Source organism: Ovis aries, chromosome 3 (genome assembly GCF_016772045.2).
Source record: "Ovis aries strain OAR_USU_Benz2616 breed Rambouillet chromosome 3, ARS-UI_Ramb_v3.0, whole genome shotgun sequence".
In the NCBI taxonomy this organism is placed as follows: Eukaryota; Metazoa; Chordata; class Mammalia; order Artiodactyla; family Bovidae; genus Ovis; species Ovis aries.
In genome coordinates, this window is record NC_056056.1 from 82002410 (window position 1) to 82026897 (window position 24488).

General features: G+C 52.4%; 1 protein-coding gene and 1 non-coding gene across 6 annotated transcripts; both read right to left on the bottom strand.

The window, feature by feature from the left end:
* Positions 1 to 4915: 4915 nt before the first annotated feature.
* TRNAR-UCU (transfer RNA arginine (anticodon UCU)) lies at positions 4916 to 4988 on the bottom strand. The gene has a single exon. It is a non-coding gene; the product is annotated as a tRNA-Arg (tRNA).
* Positions 4989 to 11565: 6577 nt separating this feature from the next.
* On the bottom strand, positions 11566 to 21346 carry PKDCC (protein kinase domain containing, cytoplasmic). 5 transcript variants are annotated; one of them, XM_042246256.1, is made up of 8 exons: positions 20522 to 21346; positions 16966 to 17049; positions 16367 to 16489; positions 15498 to 15769; positions 14743 to 14822; positions 14400 to 14507; positions 12673 to 12846; positions 11566 to 12463 (listed from the first exon to the last, which is right to left on the bottom strand). In XM_042246256.1, the coding sequence occupies exons 1-8, from the start codon at positions 21158 to 21160 to the stop codon at positions 12378 to 12380; spliced, it is 1566 nt and encodes a 521-aa protein (XP_042102190.1). In that variant the 5' UTR covers positions 21161 to 21346; the 3' UTR covers positions 11566 to 12377. The 5 variants fall into 5 exon arrangements, with proteins under 5 accessions (XP_042102190.1, XP_027822699.1, XP_027822698.1 ...); XM_027966898.2 differs by lacking the exon at positions 16966 to 17049 and adding an exon at positions 17103 to 17228 and having other exon boundaries at positions 15498 to 15682; XM_027966897.2 differs by lacking the exon at positions 16966 to 17049 and adding an exon at positions 17103 to 17228.
* Between the last annotated feature and the right edge of the window lie 3142 nt (positions 21347 to 24488).

Genomic DNA, 24488 nt, shown 5'->3' on the forward strand with positions numbered 1-24488 from the left:
TCCTTCATTCCCTGTGTCTCCTCCCTTGGGCTTCCTAAAGTTTCCAGGGAGAGTTACATGGTGGTAATGTTGTTCAACAAAGCTGGAGAGTGGAATATATGTGTACAGTTCATTGATGACTCTACCTTCTCAGAAGGGTCAGAGACTCTATGAAAACAAGAAGGAAAGGAAAGGAAAGCAGGCCCTGGGGGTGGGAGTGGCAGGAATACATGAGGAAAAAGACAGAGGGACTTTCTGGAGGAGGCCGCCTTCATCTTGGCCTTAGTCCTGTGCAGGAGTGGCTATGGGTGAGGGAAAAGAAAGATGAGCACTGGATTGAAAGTGGATTCATTTTCCAGCTGAATAATTATATACTGCGGGCTTTTGCAGAGGATGGAGCTGGTGAAGGGTGAGAGTGGAGAGGGCTGGATACAGGTAAGAACCGGGTAAGTTCACATTTCACACTGAGCTAACACTTTGTGATTTCTGCCTCCCATTTAGCCTTGGAAACATGAGGTCTAGAGAAAGTTATCAGGGCAGTTCTTTCCTTTGCCTACTAGCTCTCAGTCATTGCTGAGTTTGGGATGAATGGCTCAGACATGGGAGGGGTATAGTTCCTAGGAATTCTAAGAAAATCCAGTAAGTAGGTCTCCTTAGTCATGCTCTGCCTAGTCTGACATCACATCATAAGTTCTCAAAAAAAATATGTGCAACTCTATCCATGGGCCTCTTCTCTGCAAGGCTACTGCAGCCTGTCTGGGATGGTCTGAGTGCTGCCGCTTACTCCTCCCTCCTCCCAGGTCCGCTTCTGTTTGGAAGTACAGGCTGGTTGTGAGTTTCTGTCATTTCATCCTGCTTTCTGGGTATACCAGGAAGAAAAGAGAAAATGATTATATTTTTAGCTTTTAGGTTGTTAGAGCCCAAGAAAGCAGAAGGGAGAAGGAGAATAAATTGGAACAATGAAAAGGCTTTCCCTCCTTGTCCAGCAGTGGAGATGAAGGTGGCAAAGTGATGTAGGATCAGGACCTTTCCTTCAAGGGGCAGGGATTGCAGGTAATTGCTTGCTGTGTCTCTGGGAGATTTTGGACCCTGGTGGGAAGATACTGATGCTTTTGGCCTCTGTCATCAGCCTCAGCTTCCCTTAGGAACTTGAGATCCCACAGTCCTACTGGGCTCTACATGTGGTGATGGGAGCAGGCAACAGGGTTGTAGCTGCAAAATGGATCAGGCTTTCTGGGGTTCTCAGGGTAGTCTTGGTGTTCTACCTCGGCCGTAACTTCCCAAAGCATCATTTACAGATGGTCCAAATCATTCCATAGGGAAGTCTGCCTTTTGGTCTAGACGAGGAAGGGGCTGCTTCAAAGACCAAGGTGAGAAGGGGACTCTGCGGCGAGGAGAGCACTGTGAGGGCTGGTGGAGCCCAGGCGTGACCTCAGAATTACACACATGTGCCCCACATGCTGGGCCACGTGTGGCTCTGCTTGTGCTTTGGAGCCTGCAGGGTCCTCCATGCTTGGAATAGTCTGGGTCTGCTGACTTGGCGAAATGGGGTGGGGGCTGGGCCACATCTGGAGGGGAGAGGGAAGGAGCCCTCAGCGACTGGGCTGCGGAGGGGCTTGCCCACTCCCCCCGCACCCCCAGCTCCCCCTTTCTTCAACCACAAGGGCAGTGTAATTCTCCTCACGTTAAAAGTAAACGTCTGGCAGCATCTGCAGTTCCCAAATAAACCAAGAACTAATAGGAGGCGTTTGTAACCACAATAGGTCCCGGATGGTGAAGGAGGGAGCCGGGCTGTATGTCAAAGCCGAGCTGGCTGGCTACTTGGGGAGTCTCAGCTCATTTGTATATTGATGAGTGGTTAATTGATTGATCAATGTACCAACTCCTAGATCTTTCAGGTGTCATTTGCCGTGGCCCCAGGGCCTCAGGACATCACACTGACCTTGTGGAGCCAGATAGTCCGTGGTGTAGCATGACTGGGAATGATGGTCAGTCCTGGAGCATCAGCTGCCCTTTGTTGCAAGTCCAGGTTCAAATATTCCAGAGAATAGTGAGACGATCTTTGTGGCAAAGCCAGTGGGGTCACTGCAGGGAAAAGGGTCATTTTCTAGAAGTGAAGGTTGCCTGGGCCCATTCCTCATTATTATTTTTTAATCTTCTGACTGCACTGTGTGTGGGATCTTATTTCCCTAACCAGGGATTGAACCCACAACCCTTGCTTTGGCAGCATGGAGTCTTTACCACTGGGCCACCAGGGAAGTTCTGCCTGGGCCCCTTCCTAAGACAGCAGAGGCAGATGCTAGCATAAAAGCAGGAATGACCCCTCTGTGTTTGGTCACGGTGCCAAAGGAGCATCCAGGGTGAGAGAGAGAGGGAGACAGAGTGAAGAAACAGCAGAAGAGGGGGCTACATCTTGAGGGCAGCTCTCTGAAACCAACAACTGGTGTCAGGGCAGTGATATTGGAAGAAAACAGGGATTAACACATTGACTGCTCAAATCTGATTGACAACAAGCTGGAAACACAGCCCGAACCTGGCTGGTACATCTGACAACACTGAAGGGGTCAAGGATGAAACCAGTCATATTCGAACAGCTTCAAATCCATTCCTCACAGTCACACTAAATGTAAGCGACAGACGGCAATACAAATTAATATTAAAGATGTTGCCAGCTTTCACATTCTGGTAGGAGAAATGCTTCCAACTAGGGATAGACTCACAAGCCTTTTATACTTTGGGGACTAACATCTTCCATCAGCCTCATCAAACAGCCAGAAGTGACGCACGACTCACTGAGGAAGAGTCAACGGAAGAGCACGATGGGAGGTGGGCTTTGGTGGCTGAGTGCTCAGAGATCAGGCTGTAACTTCAGAAACGGGTTTCACGCTAGGGGTCTCAAACTGGCTGCCAGCTGGCTGAATCCAGCTTGTAGATATGTTCTGTTTGGCCCACAAATGCTTCTACTTTATTTTCAAATTTGGATTAGTAGCCCAAATGCACAAATCTGGGGAATCACGGAAAAAATCCCCATTTCCTTGAAATACCTATGCACTCAGGCCCAAAGTCCCCAGATGGCATCAGCCTCCAGACTTGCTTGCCTGCTAGACTTACATTCATTCGTGATATCAACTCCTATATTAAGCCATCAAACACCTTTCATGAAGCAGCGCTAGTGGAGCTGACTTTTCAAAAGTCTAATTTAAATGAAGGTTATGTAACAAAATGGGAGCTAGATTTTTGTCCCACTTCAGGTAAAAAGATTGAGCTACTCCATCAATCCACTGAAGCAGTGAGCTACTTGAAATCATTTTTTAAAATTAATCGAGCAAGATGACAAAATAAAAAAGAGTTTAGAAAACTTTAAAAGAGCTAGTCTGTCATCTTGGCAAAATTGGGTATATTCACAACTATTCACGATAGTTGTATGTGTTCCTTCCAGTCTTTTTTCACATGCATTTTACACTTATTTATTAACTTATTTTAATTAATTTATTATTTATTTTGGGTCCTAGTTGCAGCGTGTGGACTCTCTAATTGAGGCGTATGGGCTTAGTTGCTCCATGATATGGGGGATCTTAGCTCGCCAATGGGGGATAGAACCCGAGTCCTCTGCACTGCAAGGCAGATTCTTAACCACTGAACCACTGGGGAAATCACCTCATGTGCATTTTTACATAGTTATATGCCTAGGTTTGGGGCTTCCCTGGTAGCTCAGCTGGTAAAGAATCTGTCTGCAATGCAGAGACCCTAGTTTGATTCCTGGGTTGGGAAGATCCCCTGGAGAAGGGTTAGGCTACCTGCTCCAGTATTTTTGGACTTCTTTGGTGGCTCAGATGGTAAAGAATCCACCTGCAATGCAGGAGACCTGGATTCGATCCCTGGGTTGGGAAGATCCCCCGGAGAAGGGAGTGGCAACCCACTCCAGGATTCTTGCCGGGAGAATGCAATGGACAGAGGAGCCTGGTAGGGTACAGACCCTGGGGATGCAAAGAGTCAGACATGACTGAGCAACTAAGCGCAACACAGGCCTAGGTTTACATCTTCCTTTTTTCATTTAACACTATAATTTACATGTTTTATCATATTGCCATATAACCAACCCTCACTTTTTCTTATTCTAAATAATGTTGCAAGGAACATTTGTGCGCATTTAAACCTTTCCCTATTTTGAATTGTTTGCTGGGAATATATTTTCAGAAATAGTATGAACTTGTACATGAAAGAGTTAACCTGTAAATTCCTAACCCAGAAGGATTCTCTATAAATCTCTGCATCTCAGCAAATTGTTGGAGAAGCTATAGGAAAAAAAAAAAAGGTCACTTCAGCATATGTGATAGGAGTGTGGGTAATTAAAACAGAAAAATTCAGCATGTGAAGTCCATTCCAGGAATAGCACTATCTAGAGACCCAAGTCAAATAGTACTAAATGTGCTAAGCAGAGGCCTATGTTTAAAGAAGAAACTCATTTGCTCTTAAGAACTGCAGAGTACTGCATAGTTCAATGATGGAGTCAGAAAACTCCGCAGAGCATCAAAGCCTGGTTCAAAAAGATACGGGAGGCCAAGATACAAGACAAGCTGTCTTTCCCCATTAAAGCATCTTGGTGCCCCAAGTACAATAGTCATTTCTTAGAACAATGGCTGCTTTTAAAATTTTTTATTGTCGGGAGAAAAAAAAATGACTAAACAAAACCAGAGCATTTAAAGGTAACCTATATCCTATAAACAACTGAACGGGGTGGTGTAAACAAGGTGATATGTCATAAAATGAAATGTGATACAGATAACCTCACGACCATCTCCAGCACAAGTTCAGATGAATAACAGTGCCTTAAACCTCCAAGCAATGGGAAGCAAAGCATACTGTGCTTTTTTTTTTTTTTTTTCATTCTATTTTTTAAAATTTTTGGCTGCACTGCCCGACATGTGGGATCTTATTTCCTGGATCAGGGATCAAACCTGCGCCTCTGCATTAGAAGTGCAGAGTCTTAACCACTAGACAACCAGGGAAGTCCCCATACTATGTATTTTATTATTATTGTTATTTTTAGCAGCAGTATCTTTCCTCATATGGATAAGAAAGTTAATTTTATGGAAGGATGGGGCAAAATGAGAGACCTTTCTTGAGACTGACCTCTGTGCTGAAGACCTGAAGGGCACCAGAAGGGCTTCTGGGAAACAGCCCACAAGTTTTGTTTCCATGCCAGGCCAGTCAGCAGAACCTCTCAGGGCTGGATTATGGAGCACTTGAGAAACTCCACCTCCTGTGGAAAGGCAGCCTGTCTTTGGTAAGGAGACATGGGGCCTCTCTAATCTACTAGAGCTCTTTGAAGGGCCAAAGAAGTGTATGGATAAGGGGGGAAACAGTAGACACACTCTATTTACACTTTCAAGAAGCCTCTGACAGGCTCCACACCAAAGCCTATTGAGTCGCCATGGAACTGGGGGGAATGTCTGGTGCCAGAAAGGAACTGACTTACAGATAAGAGACACAGAGTAAGGATAAGGTTTTCTCTGGGTGGGAAAGTGTTACCGGTGGGGCTCTTGGTAGGGAACTGATGCTCCTGGGGGACCAGGTTAACTTGCCCTTGGTAGTATGACATGTGACCATCAAGCCCTTTGCTTTCACAAGCCACATGTGGAAACTGGTCTCTTTGCTCTAGAGTCCCAGCTCATATATTGTCTCGTTGAATTTGTCCATCTTTGTGACATCTCTAGTGACAATGTGTGCTCCTAAAAGGTAGGGGGTATGTTTGATATTTTAATATTCATTACAGTGACTAGCATTCAAGAAATATTTTGTGGCCTGATCCCTTGAGAGAAGAGTGAGTATGCATTGAAATCCCCTGTCTTGCCTGAGACCTGAGCTCTCCTGTGTAGGCAAATATCAGCTAAAGGCTGTAAGCTGTGCGCAGATCAGGAGACTCTGCATGGTCCAAGATGTTCATCATGGGCAAGCATACCTTGAATAAAATGTTAAGTGAAAAATAACTCAAATTGCACTTTGTTTTTATTAGGAATGGCACAGAGAGTACACATAAACATATATTGCAGTTTAGAGAAAAGAATATAAAGTGTACTTTTGAGGGTGACAGATTCAAAGCTTTCAGTGACAGTCTAAGTAAGGGTTTTGGGTCAACTCTAATTCCGTGCTTCTTGACCTATGTTTCATTATTGCACCCCCAGGTATCTCCCCCCAGCAATACTCTTGTGGGTACTTTTTGCTAAATGCTACCACCCCATGGAATTTTAACAGCACAGTCATATCTCATACCTGTTTGTGTACTGTGGCCCTTTAGCGGGCCACAAACTATTGTGATATCTCAGATTTTGTTGTTGTTGTTGGCTAAATGTGGTGTTGGAGGAGACTCTTGAGAGTCTTGGACTGCGAGGAGATCCAGCCAGTCCATCCTAAAGGCAATCAGTCCTGAATATTCGTTGGAAGGACTGATGCTGAAGCTGAAATGCCACCTGATGTGAAGAACTGACTCATTTGAAAAGACCCTGATACTGGGAAAGATTGAAGGCGGGAGGAGAAGGGGACGACAGAGAATGAGATGGTTGGATGGCATCACCGACTCAATGGACACGAGTCTGAGTAAACTGCGGGAGTTGGTGATGGACAGGGAGGCCTGGCGTGCTGCAGTCCATGGGGTTGCAAAGAGTCGGACATGATTGAGTGACTGACCTGAAGTATAACACATTTTTTTTTCACTTTTTTAAAAAATTGGGGTGTAATTGCATTACAATGTTGTGTTAGTTTCTGCTGCACAGCAAAATGAATCAGTTATGCTTATACGTAAATCCACTCTTTTTCAGATTTCCTTCCCAATTAGGTCACCACAGTTGGTAGAGTCCCCTGTACTATGCAGTAGGTTCTCATTAGTTATCTACTTTTTATACAGTAGTGTATATATGTCAATCCCAGTCTCCCAGTTCATCCCACTCCCCTTCCCCACCTTGGTAACCCAAGTTTGTTTTCTACATCTGTGACTCTATTTCGGCTTTGCAAATAAGTTCATCTGTACCATTTTTCTAGATTCTACACATAAGCAATAGTATATGATATCCATCTTTCTCTTTCTGACTTGCTTAATTCTGTATGTCAGTCTCTAGGTCCATTCAGGTCTCTTTAAATTTCATTATTTTGTTCCTTTTTATGGCTGAGTAGTATTTCATTGGATATATTAACATGTACAATATCTAGGATTTTTTTCATCTTCCAAGAACCAAGTTTTGTCTTCTTGGGGATGATGGTACCCCTGATAAGAATGTATGCTAAAGAGGACTCTTGGAAGGTTTGGGCCTGTTATTCAAAGAGAACAATAAAGAGCTGGATATCTGAGGATGGATGGAGGAGCAAAAAAGAAAAGTTTTCTCTTGCCCTCCCCCTCAAGCCAAACAGAAGCTCAAATAGGGAGTAGGACCCTGCGCTGGGTGTATTACTCTGGCCCTCCCAATCAGCTCTCTCCCCTTCTCCCCGCTGCTGCATGACGATTACAGACCTCACATCAGGCTCCCTCTGGCTTCAAGGTGGGTTTGGTGATGGAGAGCTGGGAGGGAGATGGAGGAGTAGGGGAGAGGGTGGAGAATGAGGGGAGACTGGGGCCCTCTTTGTGAGGTCATCCTGTCTGGTGGTGTTCTGTGGTTACTTGAGTCCTCCTGGGTTCCCTGGGGCTCTGATAGCAGATACTCCTCCTTCCCTTGGGTAGAGTCTATAACAGCTCTATTGCTACTAGTTCCAGGTTATTGCACCATCCCCATGGGGTTCCCTTGTACCCACACATTTGTAAAAATATCCAGGGTTCTTGGGGCTCTCTGTTTCCTGTTGGGACCCTGAATGATTGACATGGGGTGGGAGAGGGGAGGTCTTGTCACTGCAACTCAGGAGAGACTCCTGGAGCTGGAATGAGGCTGTGGGGGGCTGGGTAGGATGGGGCAGGTGGACGAGGGGTCACTGTCCTGAAAAGCAAAGCTGAAGGGGCCTTGATCTGGTTTCTGGAATGAGGTAGAAAATGAGCTTCTCCCTACATGGTCATCAAAGATCCGCTAGGCCTTGAGAGGTGATTTTGAGAAGTATCCTGGTCCATCTCCTTCACATAGTTGGGACTGATAGAGCTCTTTCTCCACTCAAGCAGATAGCACTGGCTTAGATTCGCAGAGAGGTGAACAAGGGAAATTAAAATAGTGCATGACAGGCCTTAAGTACTTTAAAAATGCCCAGTCCTGGGACTTCCCTGGTGGTCCAGTGGTTAAGAATCTGTGTTCCAATGCAGGGGACATGGGTTCCATCGCTGGTTGGGGATCTAGGACCCCACATCCCTTAGATGGGCAATTAAGCCCATGTGCTACGAAGGGATGAGGCCAGAGAGGAGGACCAGGTCTCCTTAAATTACTCTTTGGGTTTCTCATCAAAGGCAGAGTGTAAGTCTGGAAATTCCCAAGGGAAGAGGCAGATCATTGATCTCTTGGGTTCAAGGTGGCACTGCGCTCCTGGGTGAGACTGTTAGAGGGGAAGGATCATACAGTTTCAGGAGTGACCACCTAGGCTTGAATTCCAGCTTCTCATCTCTCTGTGCCATCACTGGTCTCACAGGTGCCATGAGGATTAGACCAGAAAGTGCATGTAAAGGCAGCGGGGTCCCTCTTCCAGGCCAACTGAGTAGTCCCACATTCAAAGCCCACCAAGCTTCTTCCCAGCTCTTCACTGGCACCAAGGGGCAACCAAGCCTCCCAAACTCTGGCTTCCAGAAGCCGCAGAGTGAAAGAAGCTGTTGTCATGGACAGGGGTGGGTGGGCACATTATCCTGAAGCCTCCTAACCCCATTTTCTGCTTTCATGTTAATCCTCTGCCCCCTCCTGTCTGCCACACACTCAGCACCCAGGGCACTGACCCGGGGAGCCTGGCTCCACCTCCTCCAGCACTCCCTGGTGGAGGTGCTGGAGGTGGAGGGTTGGGAGACAGTCCGGGTATGCCTGGGTCCACCCCAACTGACCTGGATCCTCTTGCAAGTCAGGCCATGGAAGAACATGGAGGGTTCAACACACTCCTAACAGTAACAATGACAATAGCAGTCAGTGTTTCTTAAGCACTGTGAGCTGACACTGGTTAAGAGTTTTCTGTGTGTAATTTCATTCAGTGCCCGTAACACGGCTATGAAGTGGGCATCATAAATCTGAAATTTGCAGATAAGGAGATGGAGGCTTGGAGAGTCGTCACAGCCCAGACCACACAGTGAGCATAGCGAAAGACTGGCCAGAGTTCCTCCTCGTGGGGGCCTAGCGGCACCATGGACCCACTCATGTTTCTCCTACTCCTCCAGCCCTGGGAAAGACCCACCTCCTTCCTCCGGTACCAGCATCTGAGGCTTCGTTGAACAAATGCACTTCTTCCATGCGCTGGATCTTGGTGTCACTGGCTGTGCAGAGAAGAGGAAAGAACATAGACTTCGGGGCGGAAAGCTATGGATCTGGCTTCTGCAGGAAAGGGACGAGATGTTCCCAGGAACTGAACTTCTTCCAGGCTCACAGGTGGCTACATGGAAAAGGCCGTCGGGGGAGGGACGATTTGGCTGTCGGCTTTCACTCACTACCCTCTTCAACCCTAGCTGCAAATGCTGCTTTCTATTCTGCAGGACTGAGTCTGACCATTTTTGCCCCCCAGATACGGGTTGGGAGTTAAGGCTCAATCACTGAGGAAAAAGCACCTTTAGCCACCTGCAGGCAAGTCTTTTGGAAAAGGGTTTATGCCCTTTGGACCGCCATTCGAGTCTGGCATCACTCAGAGTATGGGTTCCCTGACTCTAACTTCATTCTCCTCCTGGGACAGACTTGGAAGGTTGGCCTAGGTTTGAATGCTCCCTAAATCCCTTTGCAGCTGTGACCTGGGCTTTGGTTTTCAGGTCTGTAAAACTGGAATGATAATCGTGGCTTGTCGAGGCCAAAGCCTGCCCCTCCCCACGAGCCAGTGAACCCCTCATCTGGAAACTTCTAGAAGCCCAGAAGGCAGTGGTGGGTTAATCTTCAGCCTTCTCTTTCCTCGGTTCCTGAGCCCTGTGGGCCTCTCTGCTGACTGTCACCCGGGTCTTTGCTTCCCTGTGCATGGCACAGACCCTGCAGACTTTGCTGCCCCAGCCCTGTGGTACCTCCTTGGGCCCAGCATGGTGGTGCGGTTCTCCCACCCTCAGAGCTCCACAGATTGGTGGGCAGTTGGAGAACAGACGGCAGTGTAACCTCTAACACTGGCTGGCACAGGGTAGGCTACATGGGTGGCACCGCATGAATTCAGCTGAGTAAAGGGGTATGGAGGCTGGTGGAAGTCGAACTCCTCCTTGGAGGGGTGGGGACTGAGAGAGATGAGTATGGGCAGGACCCAGCTTGGCTGAGTCATGGTGTGAGGTTCTGCGGAGCCTCTGATGCTCCCTGCTCTTCACAGTCACCAAGCCTAAGAAACCAGAGGCAGGATGTAGGGTGTGTGGGCTGGGAATGGTGGTGCTGAGGTACAACCTTGAGGGTCTGAGCAGCTCCATAATGAGGACTCCAGGACTAACATCAGCTCCTCAATTACTTAAAACTAAGGAGACAACCTGTGCATAAGAAATTATGCCACGCACATCTGGTGAGAAGAAATCAGGTTCTGAGGTAAACTTCGGCTATTCTTTTTAAAGCCCTCAAAGGCTTGTGGACTTTGAGAATATTCTAGAAGTAGAATGGTGTATAGGAGAGAAAATGTGGGATCTCAAGTTAGAAGACTTGCATCCAGAGAATTCGTTGGTGGTCCAGTGGTTCACACTCCATGTTTCCACAGCAGGAGGCATAGGTTCAGTTCCTGGTCAGGGAGTTAAGACCCCATGGGCTGCATGGTGCAGCCAAAAAATAAAGAAAAATTAAATCAAACAAAACAGAATCACACAGCTTTAAAAAATAATTACTATTAAAAAAAAAAAAAGAAGATGACTTGTATCCATGCTGGGGCTCTCTCTGGCCTCAGACCCTTTTCACTCTGGGCCTCCATGTACTTGGGCCTTGCCCTGTTAGACCCTCCCTCTCAAAACCCATGAAGAAGGGGCTGGGCTTTCCATGGACTTTGCTGTCTCCCCACCTTCCATATATTTATTTCTTGCTCAAAAAAAAAAAAAAAAAAAAAGAAAAGAAAGGCTCTGAAAAAGAAAAGTGTGCATTACCATGTGGTGATAATGGCCGGGACCAACCCCTCCACCAAGGCAAAGCCAACCAGACTGGAGACTGCGCGGGATCCCCTGGCATGGCTGACATCCCACCATTAGGGCATGAGTCCTTTGGGTAACGGCTTTCTATATTAGAAGCCAATGGGTATTAAAATTTCAACTTTGTTAGGGGAAGGGGTTCCTCATGTCTTTGGTTAGGACAAGGATGTGGAGGACCAAGGAGGGAGATGGAAGCCATGGGACTAGGGCTTGAAAACACATTTTGCACACTTCAGTGTCTGCCATGGAGATTTCACTTCTTTGTCACACACCGCTCCTCCCCCAACTCTCAGACATACACCAGGGACATAAGTGAGCACGAGTAAGTCAGGCCAAGAAACTGTGGCTGGGGAGGTCAGTCCTTGCCGTGAAATGTCATTTTATTAATTGATTTTATTTTTTTTTACAAAAATAAACATTTTAATGAACAAGAAGTACAAAAGCTTCTGGATATACAAACTCCAGGAGGGGGGAGAGGCTGGTTTTGGCTGCTTTGCGGCTTTCACTGAAAGCAAATGAGGCAGAAAGGCCCCGGCCCCACCCCCGCCCCAGGTCCTGGCTCAAACTGCTACCTGCTCCTCAACCCACGACTTGGCTCATACCTGTGTGCGCCTCTGTCTGTGCCCCTGGGCTGGCTGGCAGGCGCCCCCTGTTGGGTTCCCAGAGGCAGCCGCCCTGGGGTACAGAATCACCCACATCTTGGAGCATCTCTTCAAGACTCCGCTCAAGAGCTTGGCTAAGAGACCGTGCTCCATGACCGATTGTCCCCTCGCGGCCCCTGCTGGCCCATGGCACGCGCAGCAGCACCAGCAGCAGGGGCTCTGGCTACATTCTCACACTACACACAGTGATGGGGCTGCCCACGGAACTGTCCCCACTGAGGGGCAGAGCCCCCAGTGGGGAGACCAGCCTGGGCCCTACTGGCAGCTGAGACGGTGGAAGGGGCAGTCAGCTCCCTCCCCCCGATTCTTGGCTCTGGAGCCAGCAGTCCCAGACCTAGACTGGCAAACTCACATTTTTAACATTTGGCATTATTGCACGTTGTCCTGGTCACCTCGGTCTGTCTGGGCTGTCAGCTTGCTCTGCAGGGGTGCCCATGTGACATGCAGTGCTGCTAGGGCAAGTCACGGGCAAGCCCAGCTGGTGGAGATGGTCAGCGGAGCCTGCAGATGGCTCAGCCAGAGGCCCTCACATATGCGGTCTTGCTGGGATCAGGGACCACGTGGCTCCATCCTGTCTTGAAAAAGACCAGTTGCCGACCTGGAGGCAGAAGTGAGAGGTAACAGGACTGGATGTTTCTCTCCCTGGAGGCAGGGCCACTCTCCCTAACACAAGGACACTTGTCTCATCCCCTCCGCCTCCTTGTCTTCTCATTGTTTCTGGCTTCTGATGGGGGACCACCACTACCCGTCAGTCTCTTCTGGGGAGTCTGGTCACCTCCCTCAGGATGTCCTTTCCCCCTAGCTCACCTGTCCAGGTGGTCTGGTTGGTGACCACAAAGGCCTGGCACTGCGCATGGTTCTCACAGATGTCCACGGCCTCGGCCAGGCTGAACACGGAAAGGAGGCAGCCTCCGTGGTGGTAGGATGGCCAGCATCGGTAGTCCTCCTGGGGAATAGTACTGTCGGGGAGGCGTTGGTACTCTGTGGGTTGGAGATGGACATTTAAAGCTGGGCTTCCCAAACTTCAGTGTGCATGCGAATCTTCAGGAATCTTGTTAAAATGCAGATTCTGATTCTGAAGGTCTGGGGTGGGACCAGGGAACTGGCATTTCCAACCAGCTTCCGGAACTGCCGGTCTGCAGACCACACTTTGAGGAGCAAGAGCTTCCTGCTGCCCTTGGTCCCATTTCCTTCTGGCCTTGGGGAGAGAGGTTGGGCCAGTTTCTTGGGTAGGGGGTGGTCAGTCATGAGTTTCTGAAGTTCAGAGGCATGCAGATGAATGCGAAACACAAAAAATTACCATTTGGGAATCCACAACTTGAGTGTTTGGGGCAGAGGCTGGCGGAAGAATATGAAATCTTCCCATTTCACAGAAAGAGCCCCCAGAGGCTCTGAAAACTCAATCCGGAAGCTGCTTCCCTGCAGGCCTCCTGTTCATCCGAGTTTTTCCTGCTGCCTGGGGAGCCCCAGCTCCGGACTGATAATGCAGAAGCCCTGGGCCTTGGCCACCCCGCCTTCCTGGCTCCTTCTTCTACAGGGACTAGACCAAAGTCCAGAGCAGGCTGTGATTTATAGCCCCATAAACGGAGTCCTCGGGGACAGAGCCAGCCATTGTTCACCTCGTTAAACTTTATTTACAGGGCTAACGAGGGCTCCCCCACCCCTAAGACTGGCCAGAGCTCCTTGAATACGGATGCTGCCCATCCCTCACCCCCTGCCAACCATGCTAAACCCCAGGGCCTCAGCGGAGGGACCGCGCAGCCTGCAAGTCGTGACTGGAATTCTCTCCCTGCTCGGGGGCTTCTTAACTGGTATCAGGTGGAGCCCTCTCCACCTCCAGCTGTCCTCCTAGCCCCAGAAGGGTGAGGAAGGAAAGAGAAGTAAACACAAACTGTGTTCCAGCTGTGTAAGAGGAAACGAGTTAACTGCTTTCACACATTTCACCTATCATTTACTCCCCAGAAGAATTTCGTGAGGCAGGTAATACTGAACCCAATTCACAGATGAGGAAGGTGAGGCTCAAGGTGTAAATAACTTGCTGAAAGTACAGCAATTCTGTACACAATACAGAAAGAGCTTTGCAACCACCCAGGGAAGGGGTGTCAGAGCCCAACCTCCAGTTCAAGGCAGAATTATAGTTATTCCTGGGCCTCCCTGGTGGCTCGGATGGTAAAGAATCTGCCTGCAATGCCGAAGACCAAGTTTGATTCCTGGGTTGGGAAGATCCCCTGGAGAAGGAAATGGCAACTCACTCCAGGATTCATGTCTGGAGAATCATATGGACAGAGGAGCCTGGTGAGCTACAGTCCACAGGGTTGCAAAGAGTCGGATACGAGTGAGCGAATAACACACACGTACATAGTTGTTCTAGCTCAGTCAGAGGGAAGATCTCTGAGTGAAGGCCAAGCAGTCTCTCTGCATCACTCCAAGTGAGTCTCAAAGGGAGGTTGAGCCACTTCCCCAACTTGGGGGATCACTCTCCTGGAACCGCTCCCCACCTTCCCTGCCCCTGAATCCCTACAGGGGCCACTCACCGGCTTGGCTGCCTGCAGTGGAATTCTGCAGATACTGCCCGCTCCGGTACAGGTGCAGCACCTTCTCCAGCTGGGCCAGGGTCTCGTCCGCCCCCCAGGCAAGCTCTCCTGCAGAGCGCAGTGGGGGCTCTAAGAGGGCACCTGGGCACCTATATCTCTCTCCCCACCCCCATCCACCCCAACTCTGGAGCCTGGGCCCTGATGACCGGAGGACTTGGGCGGGGGTTTGCCACAGAATCTATTTTGGGAAGTGATGTTTCTGGACTGTGTGCCATCCTGGGCCATTCTTGTTCCCACGCTTGCTGGAGGCATGGGGGACAAGGTGATGGGAGGCAGTGCTCACCTGTGGCGTTGACGATGCTGTCCAGCAGGGGCCGGAGTGAAGGCGGGGCACTATGGGGCAGGAGGTATGTGAAGAAAAACCTGGGGCCGAGACAAATCAGGGGCTCAAGGTCCAGCCTGTGGGGACATAGCCTTCCTCTACCCCAACTTGGGACAGAACCCCAATCTCGCTAGGGAGCCTGATCCCTTGGGCTAACCATCTCACCCATATAGCCCGAGAGGGTGCCTAGGAGTCGATTCAGAATAAGGAGTCAATTAAGCATGTGCCCTGTTGGGGTCTGAGCAGATGCTAAGGCCACAAGTAACTTCACACCAAACTGAAGTCTGAGGTGTGTTTTCCCCATCCACCCTGGGGACTTGTCCACCCCTCAGCCCCACATTATCCCCCAGGTTGACCTGTGTCAGAACCAACTTCCATGGCTTGGCTCTCCGAGGAGCTTCCACAAGTGAAGGGCCTGGGGAGGAAGGCGCAGGGCCCTCCCACCAGCCCTAGGCTGAGTCTGGCACTATTTTAAGAAGCCTCCAGCTGCCACCCCCCAACCCGGATTCTCCCTGGAGCTGACTATTTTTAGCTTCATGTCAGGAGCCTGCCTGTTCCCTTCTGGACGTGGGGCAGCCTTTCTCCGCCCCTGCCACTCCACTGGTCATCGCAGAGTCTCCCGCCCTGGCTGGTCTCTTGGACCCCGTGTGAGCTCCCCTCCCTGCCGTGCCCCCTGGGGCCTCTCGAGGGTCCTCCTGAGTGGGGGTGGAGGTCACCTGTAGGCATTGTAGAGGTTGCGTTTCTCATTCATGGCCTCGCACCAGCCCTGGGCAGAGCAAGGCAGGGTGAAGTTCCTGGCCGGGAACTCAAGTATGCAGTCGGCGTTGCCTGTACACGGCGTCTCCTCCACACGGGCGTCATCCAGATCTGTCACCTTCAGCTCCCCGTCCACCAGCACAAACTGTCGGGGGCGGAAGTCCAGCAGAGTGACCGAGCCCAGCGGGGAGTGGGCCAGGTGGTGGAGGAGGCGGCCCAGGCTCAGGCAGATCTGAGGGGCAGACACCGGACTGTTCACTGCTTTCCTCCAGGGAGGGGAGCCTGGGGGCTCCAGGGTGCCCTCCTCTGAGGCTCTGGACTGAGCTGGGGGGGTTGCCTTTTTGTTAAAGGCTTGAGTGTTCACTAAGGGCTGAGGCCTGGGACCTTGCGGAGCAAACCAGTGATTTTCTACGACCCCATGGCTGGCCTGACCCTGAGGGTAACATGGAGAAAGCAGGGAAATGGGCAAGGGAAATCTGGGGACTCCTCCCTGAAGTTTCATCTCAGTGTGGGTTCTGTCCAGTGCATGCAAATAGAGCGCAGGTCAAGATGACCTTAAGATCTTTCTAGACATAGGACACTGGCCCTCCTGCAGCCAGGCTGAGCGGGTGTGTGCGTGTGTGAAACAGGAGTACAAAACCAGGATCCTCTCTGCCTTTTTTTTTTTTTTTTAACCCTTTTGCTGATGGCTGAGTCAACTTCTCGGCATCCCTCCAACCCTCCCTCCCTCAACTGAGGAGGAGTCCAAGCTGCTCTGGAGGGCTGACCTTCTAAGGGAGAACCATCCCAGCCAGAAGCCCAAGGCCAACTGGCCCTCCTCCCTGCTCACTCGGAAGCGATCCTCCCAGGAAGTCTGCAGCAGCTGGATCATCTCCACAGGGGCGCCCAGCTCCGTGATGGTGGTCAGGGTGTCTGGGATGTCCTCACTGTCCTGGTAGCAGTAGCCATAGAGCTGAAAGAGTCCCAGGCGGGTCATGAGGTCACAGGGTGGGGATAGGGACGAGGAAGGGCTGGGTTGTCAGATGCCCCCACCCTCTCAGCCCTAGATCTCTGCTTCAGCTCAGGCCAGAAGAGAATAGCAACTCTGCCTGGGAAGCCTGCACTCTAGCCCACTGTTCTAGCAGCCCCTTACCTCTGGCCGCTCAGGTAAATGGGCAGGTCTGAGCACCATGTGCCAGGCACTGTGCTAAATGTTTTACATGCATAACTCAATTCTTAGAATAACCTAGAAGGGCATAGTTGGTACTATTAGTATCTCCAATTCCCATGTGAGGAAATCAACTCAGAGAGGTTAAATTACCTCCACAAGGTCACACAGTTAAGAAATGCAGGAGCTAGGATTTAAATATATGTCACTCTGATTCCACAACCTTGTTCTTTCCAAGAGTACCATTTGCTAACTGGCAAACCAACAAATGGTTACTGTACCTCCTCCCCTGTTCTAATCCTTGTCTTTGCTTCGTCACTTCCACTTATAGGCACCTTCATTTTTCCTTTGCTCTGGCAATCTCCCTGAAGATTTGTAACAAGTGTTGATCAGTACAAAAAGAATCCAGGGCTCATACCCTTGGGTGTTCTTTGCATAGTTGGTGGGGGCGGGGATGACCCATATCAGCTGGGGTAGTCGTGAGTTCCTTGGGAAGGTCACTGTTCGAGGGCACGGTCGCAAGGGCCTTTCCACTCCACAGGATCTGGGGGAGGGGCTTTGTACAGTTCAGCTGGCCAGGGGCTTCTAGGAAACACAGCCTGATTTTGTCACTGACACCTAAACCAGGATCCATGGAGAGCCCTGCTTGTTCCCGCCTTTCCCACCTCACTGCACATCAGCTAAGGGATCAGCTGGTGCTCAAAACACCCAGCACCCTGTGGGGCAGGAACACAAAGGCCAAGTTGTTGGGGCGAGAGTAGGAAGAGAGAGCTGACGATGCGGGTGGGGGTGGGGTGGATACCAGCAGAGCCAAGCCCCTGGGCTAGATGTCCCTGCAGCTTTCACCCTTCGCGGTTCCACTCCCGGGCCCCTACACTCTCCCTTCCATCCCAGTAGGGACCTTTTAGCACCCCCATCCCTGGAGCCAGCTACCTCAGTCCCGCTGGCATGAGGGAAGGCACATCTCAGATCACCAGGGTGGCGACTTGAGGGATGGGGGAAATCCCGGGTGCCCTCTTCTCCCCTCTTCTTTCCTCCTCACCCCACATCAGCCCGGGGAGGCCCCAGATCCCAAAGAGGGCAGCGGTAGGGGGAGGTAAAAGGAGCAGCCCTGGAGCCTGGTTCTCATTTTCTTGCCCAGAGTCTGAGCCTTTGTGGGAAACTTCTGAAGGTTATTAAACACCCGGAGGTCGTTAAATGCGCTGTTAACGAGGTATTAATCAACACCCCTCAGGAAAAAATAAAAAGACACCATTAACCCCCCCAGGAAGCTTGAGGCTGAGCATTTCAGTGGCATCTTTTGTTCCTCTGGGAGAAGAAATACATTCTGGCAGGGCCAGAATCAGGGCCCAGGCAGGCCTGGGGCCCCAGCTGAGGCCGGTGGCCCCAGAACGACAGAGGTGCAGGGGAGGGGGGACCCTTGTGCCCTTTGACCCTGGGCTATAGAGGCATCTATCACGTGAGGGAGTGTGTGTGTGTGTGTGTGTTGTGTGTGTGTCAGAGGTGGGCTGGTGAGGGGTCACAGAAGATGGATGGAGACATCCCGCTCGGGCAGTCCCGGAGACCAGAGCAAGCTCTGGGAAGTGCCCAGTGGAACAAACTGTCCTGGGCCTTTGCTGTTTGAACACCCACAGCGCCAACTCTGGGGCTGCCAGAGAGGGGGAGGGAGCCTCGGGGAGCGGGAAGCACTCTCTGGCTCCTCCCTGGTTCAGCAAACAGTTGAACAATTTTGAAATTTTAAATGATTAAAAGGTATTAAAACAACATTATTTCTAGTTCCCTGCACACCCGAATGGAAGCCTCCTGAGCAAGAAGACCCCCAGGTAGAAGACCCTTTTTGGAGGCAGAGGTGACACTGCTGAAGAAGCCAGAGGGATACTGGCCTGGGGGTCTGGGGATGAGACACCCACCAAAGCCATCCCTAAATTCACCCCAAGACTCCTCTATCTTCCTGTAAGTAAGGGTAGCTTTTCACCTCTCCCCTGACAGAAAGGACCTGGGACCCTCCCCATCTTGTAACACTTGTGTCTTAGGGCAACTCACCCCAATCTCCCACCCTGTAAGAGCCACACAGCCAACCAGTCTTGGTCTAGAGAGGGACTGAGTGAAAACCAGTTATAATTTTTTTTTTGGACACCTCCAGCATTGTGGTGGGGGCCTGACATTAAAGTGGAGGACCATTCTGTGATATACGAGGGGGTGGTTAGCTGATGCTCCTGTTGAAGTCTGGATGGGGTAAGAGAGGGCGGGAGGAGTTCCTTAAGAGACAGGAGAGCACAGCAAACCTCCAATCTGTCGTAAGGGAGAGGGGTCTTGAGTCAATTAACTAACACTCAATATCCTGCTAACACACTCAAGACCTTCCCCACTGCCTCGGAATCTGACCAACACCCCAGTTTCCAAAAAGTTCCCAGGAGCCCCCGGGAAGGGAAGAGAACTAGATCCTCCCAGTTAGAATGGCCACGTATCCAGCTGCTCACTCCCTGCAGCTCCAGAGTCAGCTATGCCACCAGGCAAGCCACCCACAGCTGCTGGCTCTGCCTGACCTGCCACCAGTTCGGAACTCAGGACCCAGTCAGCACGTGTCTGATCAGGGCTGGGATAGCCTGGGAGCCAGCAGTGGTGCCAGTAGCTCTCTGACTTCTCTCTGCTATTCTGTGATGCCCAGACCTGGGGTCCATCTCACTCCTGAGGCAAGGAGGGAGGGACCCCTGGGTTTTTGCTCAATCCTCCCGGGTGCAGAAAGGTTCATGTGAGTGGGCTGGGAGGTGGAAAGTGTGGGCATGGTTCTTCAGCTGGGGAGCCTGCACACACCCCGTGTTCACTGGGCCAGGAGCAGTCAGGGATTCCCCTCTGCTCAGACATGTGCAAAGGGAAGGGTTTGTCTAATCCCAGGACTGACTCAAGGACGGAGGAGAGCTGAGGGAGGGGCGGAAGTGGGTGTGTTAGGGCAGTGCTGGGACTGTGAGAGGCCCACTCTCTCAGTCTAGCCTGGAGGGGACAAGGTGGGGTCTCATCTTTCCTCTCTGCTCCCCAGTGAATGGGAGAGACAGTGTCCCATTTAGTAGGAATCTGGGCATCTGGCCTTCTCAATCCTCCAGTCTCTTGGCCACATTTGTTCAGGTAATGTGAGTCTCAGACCCTCAGCCTGTCCCCCAAGCATTGAGCTAGGACCCAAAGGCTTCCCCAAAGCCTACTTTGAGACCCAGGGTCTCCTCAAGGAAGGGCTATGCATTTTGTGGCCTACTATCCAATCCCCTCCAGTTCTTCCAGTGGCTTCTGGGTGGGGTAGCGGATATTCTTGGGAATCAAACCTGGTCTTTTTCTAGCTCTTCCCAACCCCATTTGCTGTGCCATCCCACCTTCAAATTCAGACAAGTCACTATTTGGAAGTTGAGAGAAGTGGGGTTCAGATTCCATCAAGAAAGTGAACGGATCACTGCAGCTGTGCCCCTAACTCAGGGGTGAGCTCTGTTCAGCGTCTCGGTTTGGGGTCACTTCCCTAGTGCTCAACACCCCAGCTCCAGCCAGAAGCAGGGTCCTAAGTCCAAACGGACCCCAATTCCCATCCAGAGTTCGGGAACCCTCTATCCTGATCTGTCTTGGTGTCGAAGCTGAGGAACCCGGGAGTCTCTCCGGAAAGCCACCCAGGAGTGAGAAGCAGGGTGGCGCAGAGGGGAGCTGTCATGGACCGGGTTCTGTCCCCCAGTTTAACCTGGCACAGTCACCGGGGCTCCGCTTCTTTATGTGTAAAAACAAGGGTTCTCTTCTAGCCAGAGAGACCGGACCTGGGCACGTCCAGCCAGCACCCTCAGCCCCGCACCCGCACCCTCGTACCTGCAGCACGTTGGGATGCCGCAGCCGCTCCAGCAGCACCATCTCTTTGAGCAGCTTATGGGCCGCCAGTCGATAGCAGCCCCTCCGCGCCCCGAACTCCCGCACGCAGCTGCCCAGATCGTGGCCGCTGAAGTCCACCGCCTTGAGCGCCACCGCCGCGCCGCCAGGCAGGCGGACCCGGTACACGGCCTTGGTGTAGCCGGAGCCCAAGTACTGAGCGCCGGACACGTTGCGGAGCGCGGCGCAGCCCAGGCGCGGGCCCGGACCAGGGGAGCCCGGGCCGGGAGCCGGGGGCCAACCCGGAGCGCCGTCGGGCAGGGGCCGGGCCCGCGGGGGCCGGGGACGCTGCAGGCCTGGACCGCCCGGAGCCAGGTCCATAAGGCGCCGCCGCTCTGGCCGGCCGGCCCCGGGCCCGGGGCCCCCGCGGGAATAGCGCTGCACCTCCTCGTAGCGCGCTCGAATCTGCCGGGCCAGCTCCCCGCGGCCCCCGCGACGGCCCGGGCCCGGGGCTGGCGAGGGCCCGGGGGACTGGCCGGGCCGTGGAGGCTCCGAGCCCGGAGCGAAGAGCACGTTGAGGACCGAGCCCAGCAGGAAGGAGGCGCAGAAGCCCGCGGCCACCGCCGCCCGCCGGCGCCGCATCGCTCCCCTCCCCCCGGCCGGCCGGCCCCGCGCGGCTCCCCGGCCGCGGCCCCGGGAGGCTCAGGCTCCGAGGCGGCTCCGCTCTGCGCTCCGCCGGCCCCCTGCCCAGCCCACGCGCATGGCCCCGGCGGCCCCGACCCCGGCCCCGGCCCCTCGCGGGCGGCACATCGGCCTGACACTTGCCTCCCTCTCGCCCTGCCCCCGCCGCTTATAAGGCCCGCGGCCGCCCCCGCCCCCGCCCCCGCCCCCTCCGCCTCCGCCTCCCGGCTCCCGGCCCGAGCCCGTCCTCGGCGCCGCCCCCTCCGGCCGGCCCGGCCTTCCCCGCTGACTGACAGCGGGACCTCCTCCCGCGGCCGTCCGGGCCTGAGACGCGGCTCCGGCCCTGCCCAGCCCGGGATCGCGGGCCGGGGGAGAAAGGGGGGCGGCGGCGGCGGCCCCGGAACGAGCCAGGGGGATCGGACCCAGAGCGAGGGCGGATAACGGGGCTGGGGCGGCCAGATAACGGGCCCGGGAGGCGGTCAACTGAGCCGGCGGGGCAGGGTGGGGGAGCAGACGGAGGGGCGAGGCCGGCGGGTAACCGGTTCCGGAAGGGACGAGCAGCTGGGTCCGGGGTGCGCCCTCCCTGGGACCCGGGCCCGTGAGGCTGGCTGGGCGCGGGGAAGGGGCGTGGGGCCCGCCTCACGCGGGGGACGCTGCTCATCGCTTAGTCGCGGATTCGGGGGCCGGGAATGGGGAGGCGGGCGCTCAGGGGCTGGCACCTGCGAGCGCCCGTAGGACGGGAACTCTGGGATCCGAAGAAAAATCAGGAGCTGCCCTATTCCATCTCCCCTACAAAACTTCTCTGATTTTCCTTGTCCCTAAAGCCCCACATCGAACCCCTGCCCCGGGGATTCCCGCAGACAGACGTTAGCCGCGGATCACGAACTTTATTCGAGCTAGTAATTTGTACAAACAGCACTTGTATCCACGGACATGCGTGGTCCTGGTTGTCTCTGGAGCGTGTTGCATTAGTGTGTCTGAAGGGGCCACTGTGTCCGAGGAAGGGAGTGTGTACCATTTGTGTAAGTAGGTGCTGACTCCAGCAGAACTTCTGGTCCCTCCTTCTCCCTCCCTGATTGCATCATTAGCACTAATTGAGGAGCTTTCACACGCCAGTGCATTAGTTGTTTGGAGTGAGCTCCCCCCTCCTGGGAGAGATAAGCCGCCGCCCCTCCCCCTCGCGGTCCTCCGCTTCCTCAGCGCCCTGAAACTGTCCACCTAGATCCCCCCATCCCTCTTGGGCACCTTCCTGCCCACTGGTCCTTTCCTGGTTAATCGCTTTCTTCTTCGCAGTGTCAGAGATTAGCTCGAGAGGAGGCAGGAGGAGGTGGAGGGCCTAAAAATCTTTCCTCCAGGAAGCTGAAGAGTTTTGAATGCAATCTCTGTGATGAGAAAGACAGAAATCTCTGGCCGGTTCTTTTGGACCTGGAAGGGCAGAGGACAGCTCTGAATCCTTGATCACCAGCCTGTGATCCCACTGATGTAGGGGTATCCAGCCCTGACTCCTAGGGCCCCCTAAGACTGGGAGATTTGGGGTCCAGTCTAATTTAGCAAGCATGGGAAGGGCAGAGTGAGAGAAGCCTCCATTCTCTTGAGGACCTTGGGTTTGGTAGAGTCTGGTCTGGTCCTGTTTAGCTGCTCTGCCCTGCCCTATCCCTTGGCTGCTGGGTGTGGGGGAAGGCTCTGAGCAGATGCCCTCCCCAGCCCTCACACCAGATGTCTTTGGTCTAATTAACTGTGCTGGGAAAACCAACCTGGGTTTGTAAACAGAGCTACTGGCTAAAGTCAACAGGGAGCAGCAGCAAACAGCAAACATTCCCCTCACACTCAGCCACAGTCCAATCCCGCTCCCTAGGGAAGAGGGGAGCCTTGCAGATCCTGAGGCCTCCTGGCCCACATCTGAGTCAGGGAAAACCGCTCTTCCTCTGTGACCCCAGTATGGACATTTCTTTACCCCAGTGGCTCAGACAGTAAAGAATCCACCTACAATGCAGGAGACAGGGGTTTGAACCCTGGGTCGGGGAGATCCCCTGGAGAAGGGAATGGCAACCCATTCCAGTATTCTTGCCTGGAGAATCCCCATGGACAGAGGAGCCTGGTGGGCTACAGTCCATGGGGTCCCAAAGAGTTGGACACAACTGAGCCACTAACACATTACTAGTCTCAGGGGTTCCTCTGCTGGGGAGGACTGGGGATTCTGAGAGGACAGAGTTGCCATCCCAAGGCTCTGCCTCCCTTCCAGAGAACTCTTGGGATCTATTAGCCCAACCTCCTGATCCATGGGGAAGCCATTATAGGGGGAATGTTCTTTAAAGAGCTTTCTTTGGGGCCTGCTATGCTCTAGGATCTTGGAGAAACCTCCTAGGTAGGGCTTGGCATTGTTGAATCTCTAACTCAGAGTTGGTGAATATAACATGAACATTGTTAAGTTCGTTACACATCATGTAGGTATTATAATAACATGGTCTGAAATTAGATAATTATTCCTGTGATATCTTTGCCAAGCTTCAGTGTTTCTGTTATGGTTTGAAAGTTCAGTGCACACAGGGCCTGAGAAAAGGCCCGAATGTACATACATACAATGCACACGCGTGAGCCCACGGACAGTGACCTCACACACAGGAACAAAGGCATTTCAGCTCTCGTTCTCACACTCACTCGGTCTCCCTCGCTGGCTCGCAGACATACAGACATATACAATCTTTGATGGAAATAGGTTTTTGGCCTCTGAAAAAAAGAAGTTGAACGTTTTAAACAGATTAGTTTCTGAATTGGCAGTTTCTTGACTTCTTAACCAAAATGCGCTTGTTTGCTTTCTTTTTTTTTTTTTTTTTTGCCACCCAAGGAGTAGAATCATCATTTCAAAGAACTGAAAAAGACCTAAAACTCTTGTTCAGGATCCAGATTTACTATCTCCCCTGCCCCAAAGACCTAGCAAGGCCGGTAGCCTGAGCCTCCCCAACTAGTCCTCAGGCCCGCAGGCAGCTCAGAGCACTGGGGCCCTCCTCCACCTCTTACTCAGGGCCACGGTGGTGGTGCTGTGTCCGCCTGTTCAAGAGCTCAGTGCTTCAAACACACCATGTTTTCCAGCCGCTCCCTCTACTTATCATACCCTCACGCCATCCAAACACTAACTTGGATAGCAATCCTTAGGGAGGAGGCAGATGGTCCAAACTCCAAAATACTACATTTCTTTGGAAATGTCTTCAAAATACATGTCTTTCTGCATGCTTTGTCAGATTTTCTTAGGCTGCCAGGATAGGAACATCATCCTCTCCTCCGTCCTCTT

Coding starts and splice junctions, on each gene's coding strand:
- PKDCC (XM_027966897.2), bottom strand. CDS start 21,160: ATGCGGCGCCGGCGGGCGGCGGTGGCCGCGGGCTTCTGCGCCTCCTTC. Junction 14,823..15,497: donor AACCTCTACAATGCCTACAG/GTGACCTCCACC, acceptor TCTCGGCCCCAG/GTTTTTCTTCACATACCTCC. Junction 12,847..14,399: donor CACTGCAGGCAGCCAAGCCG/GTGAGTGGCCCC, acceptor TCCAACCCACAG/AGTACCAACGCCTCCCCGAC.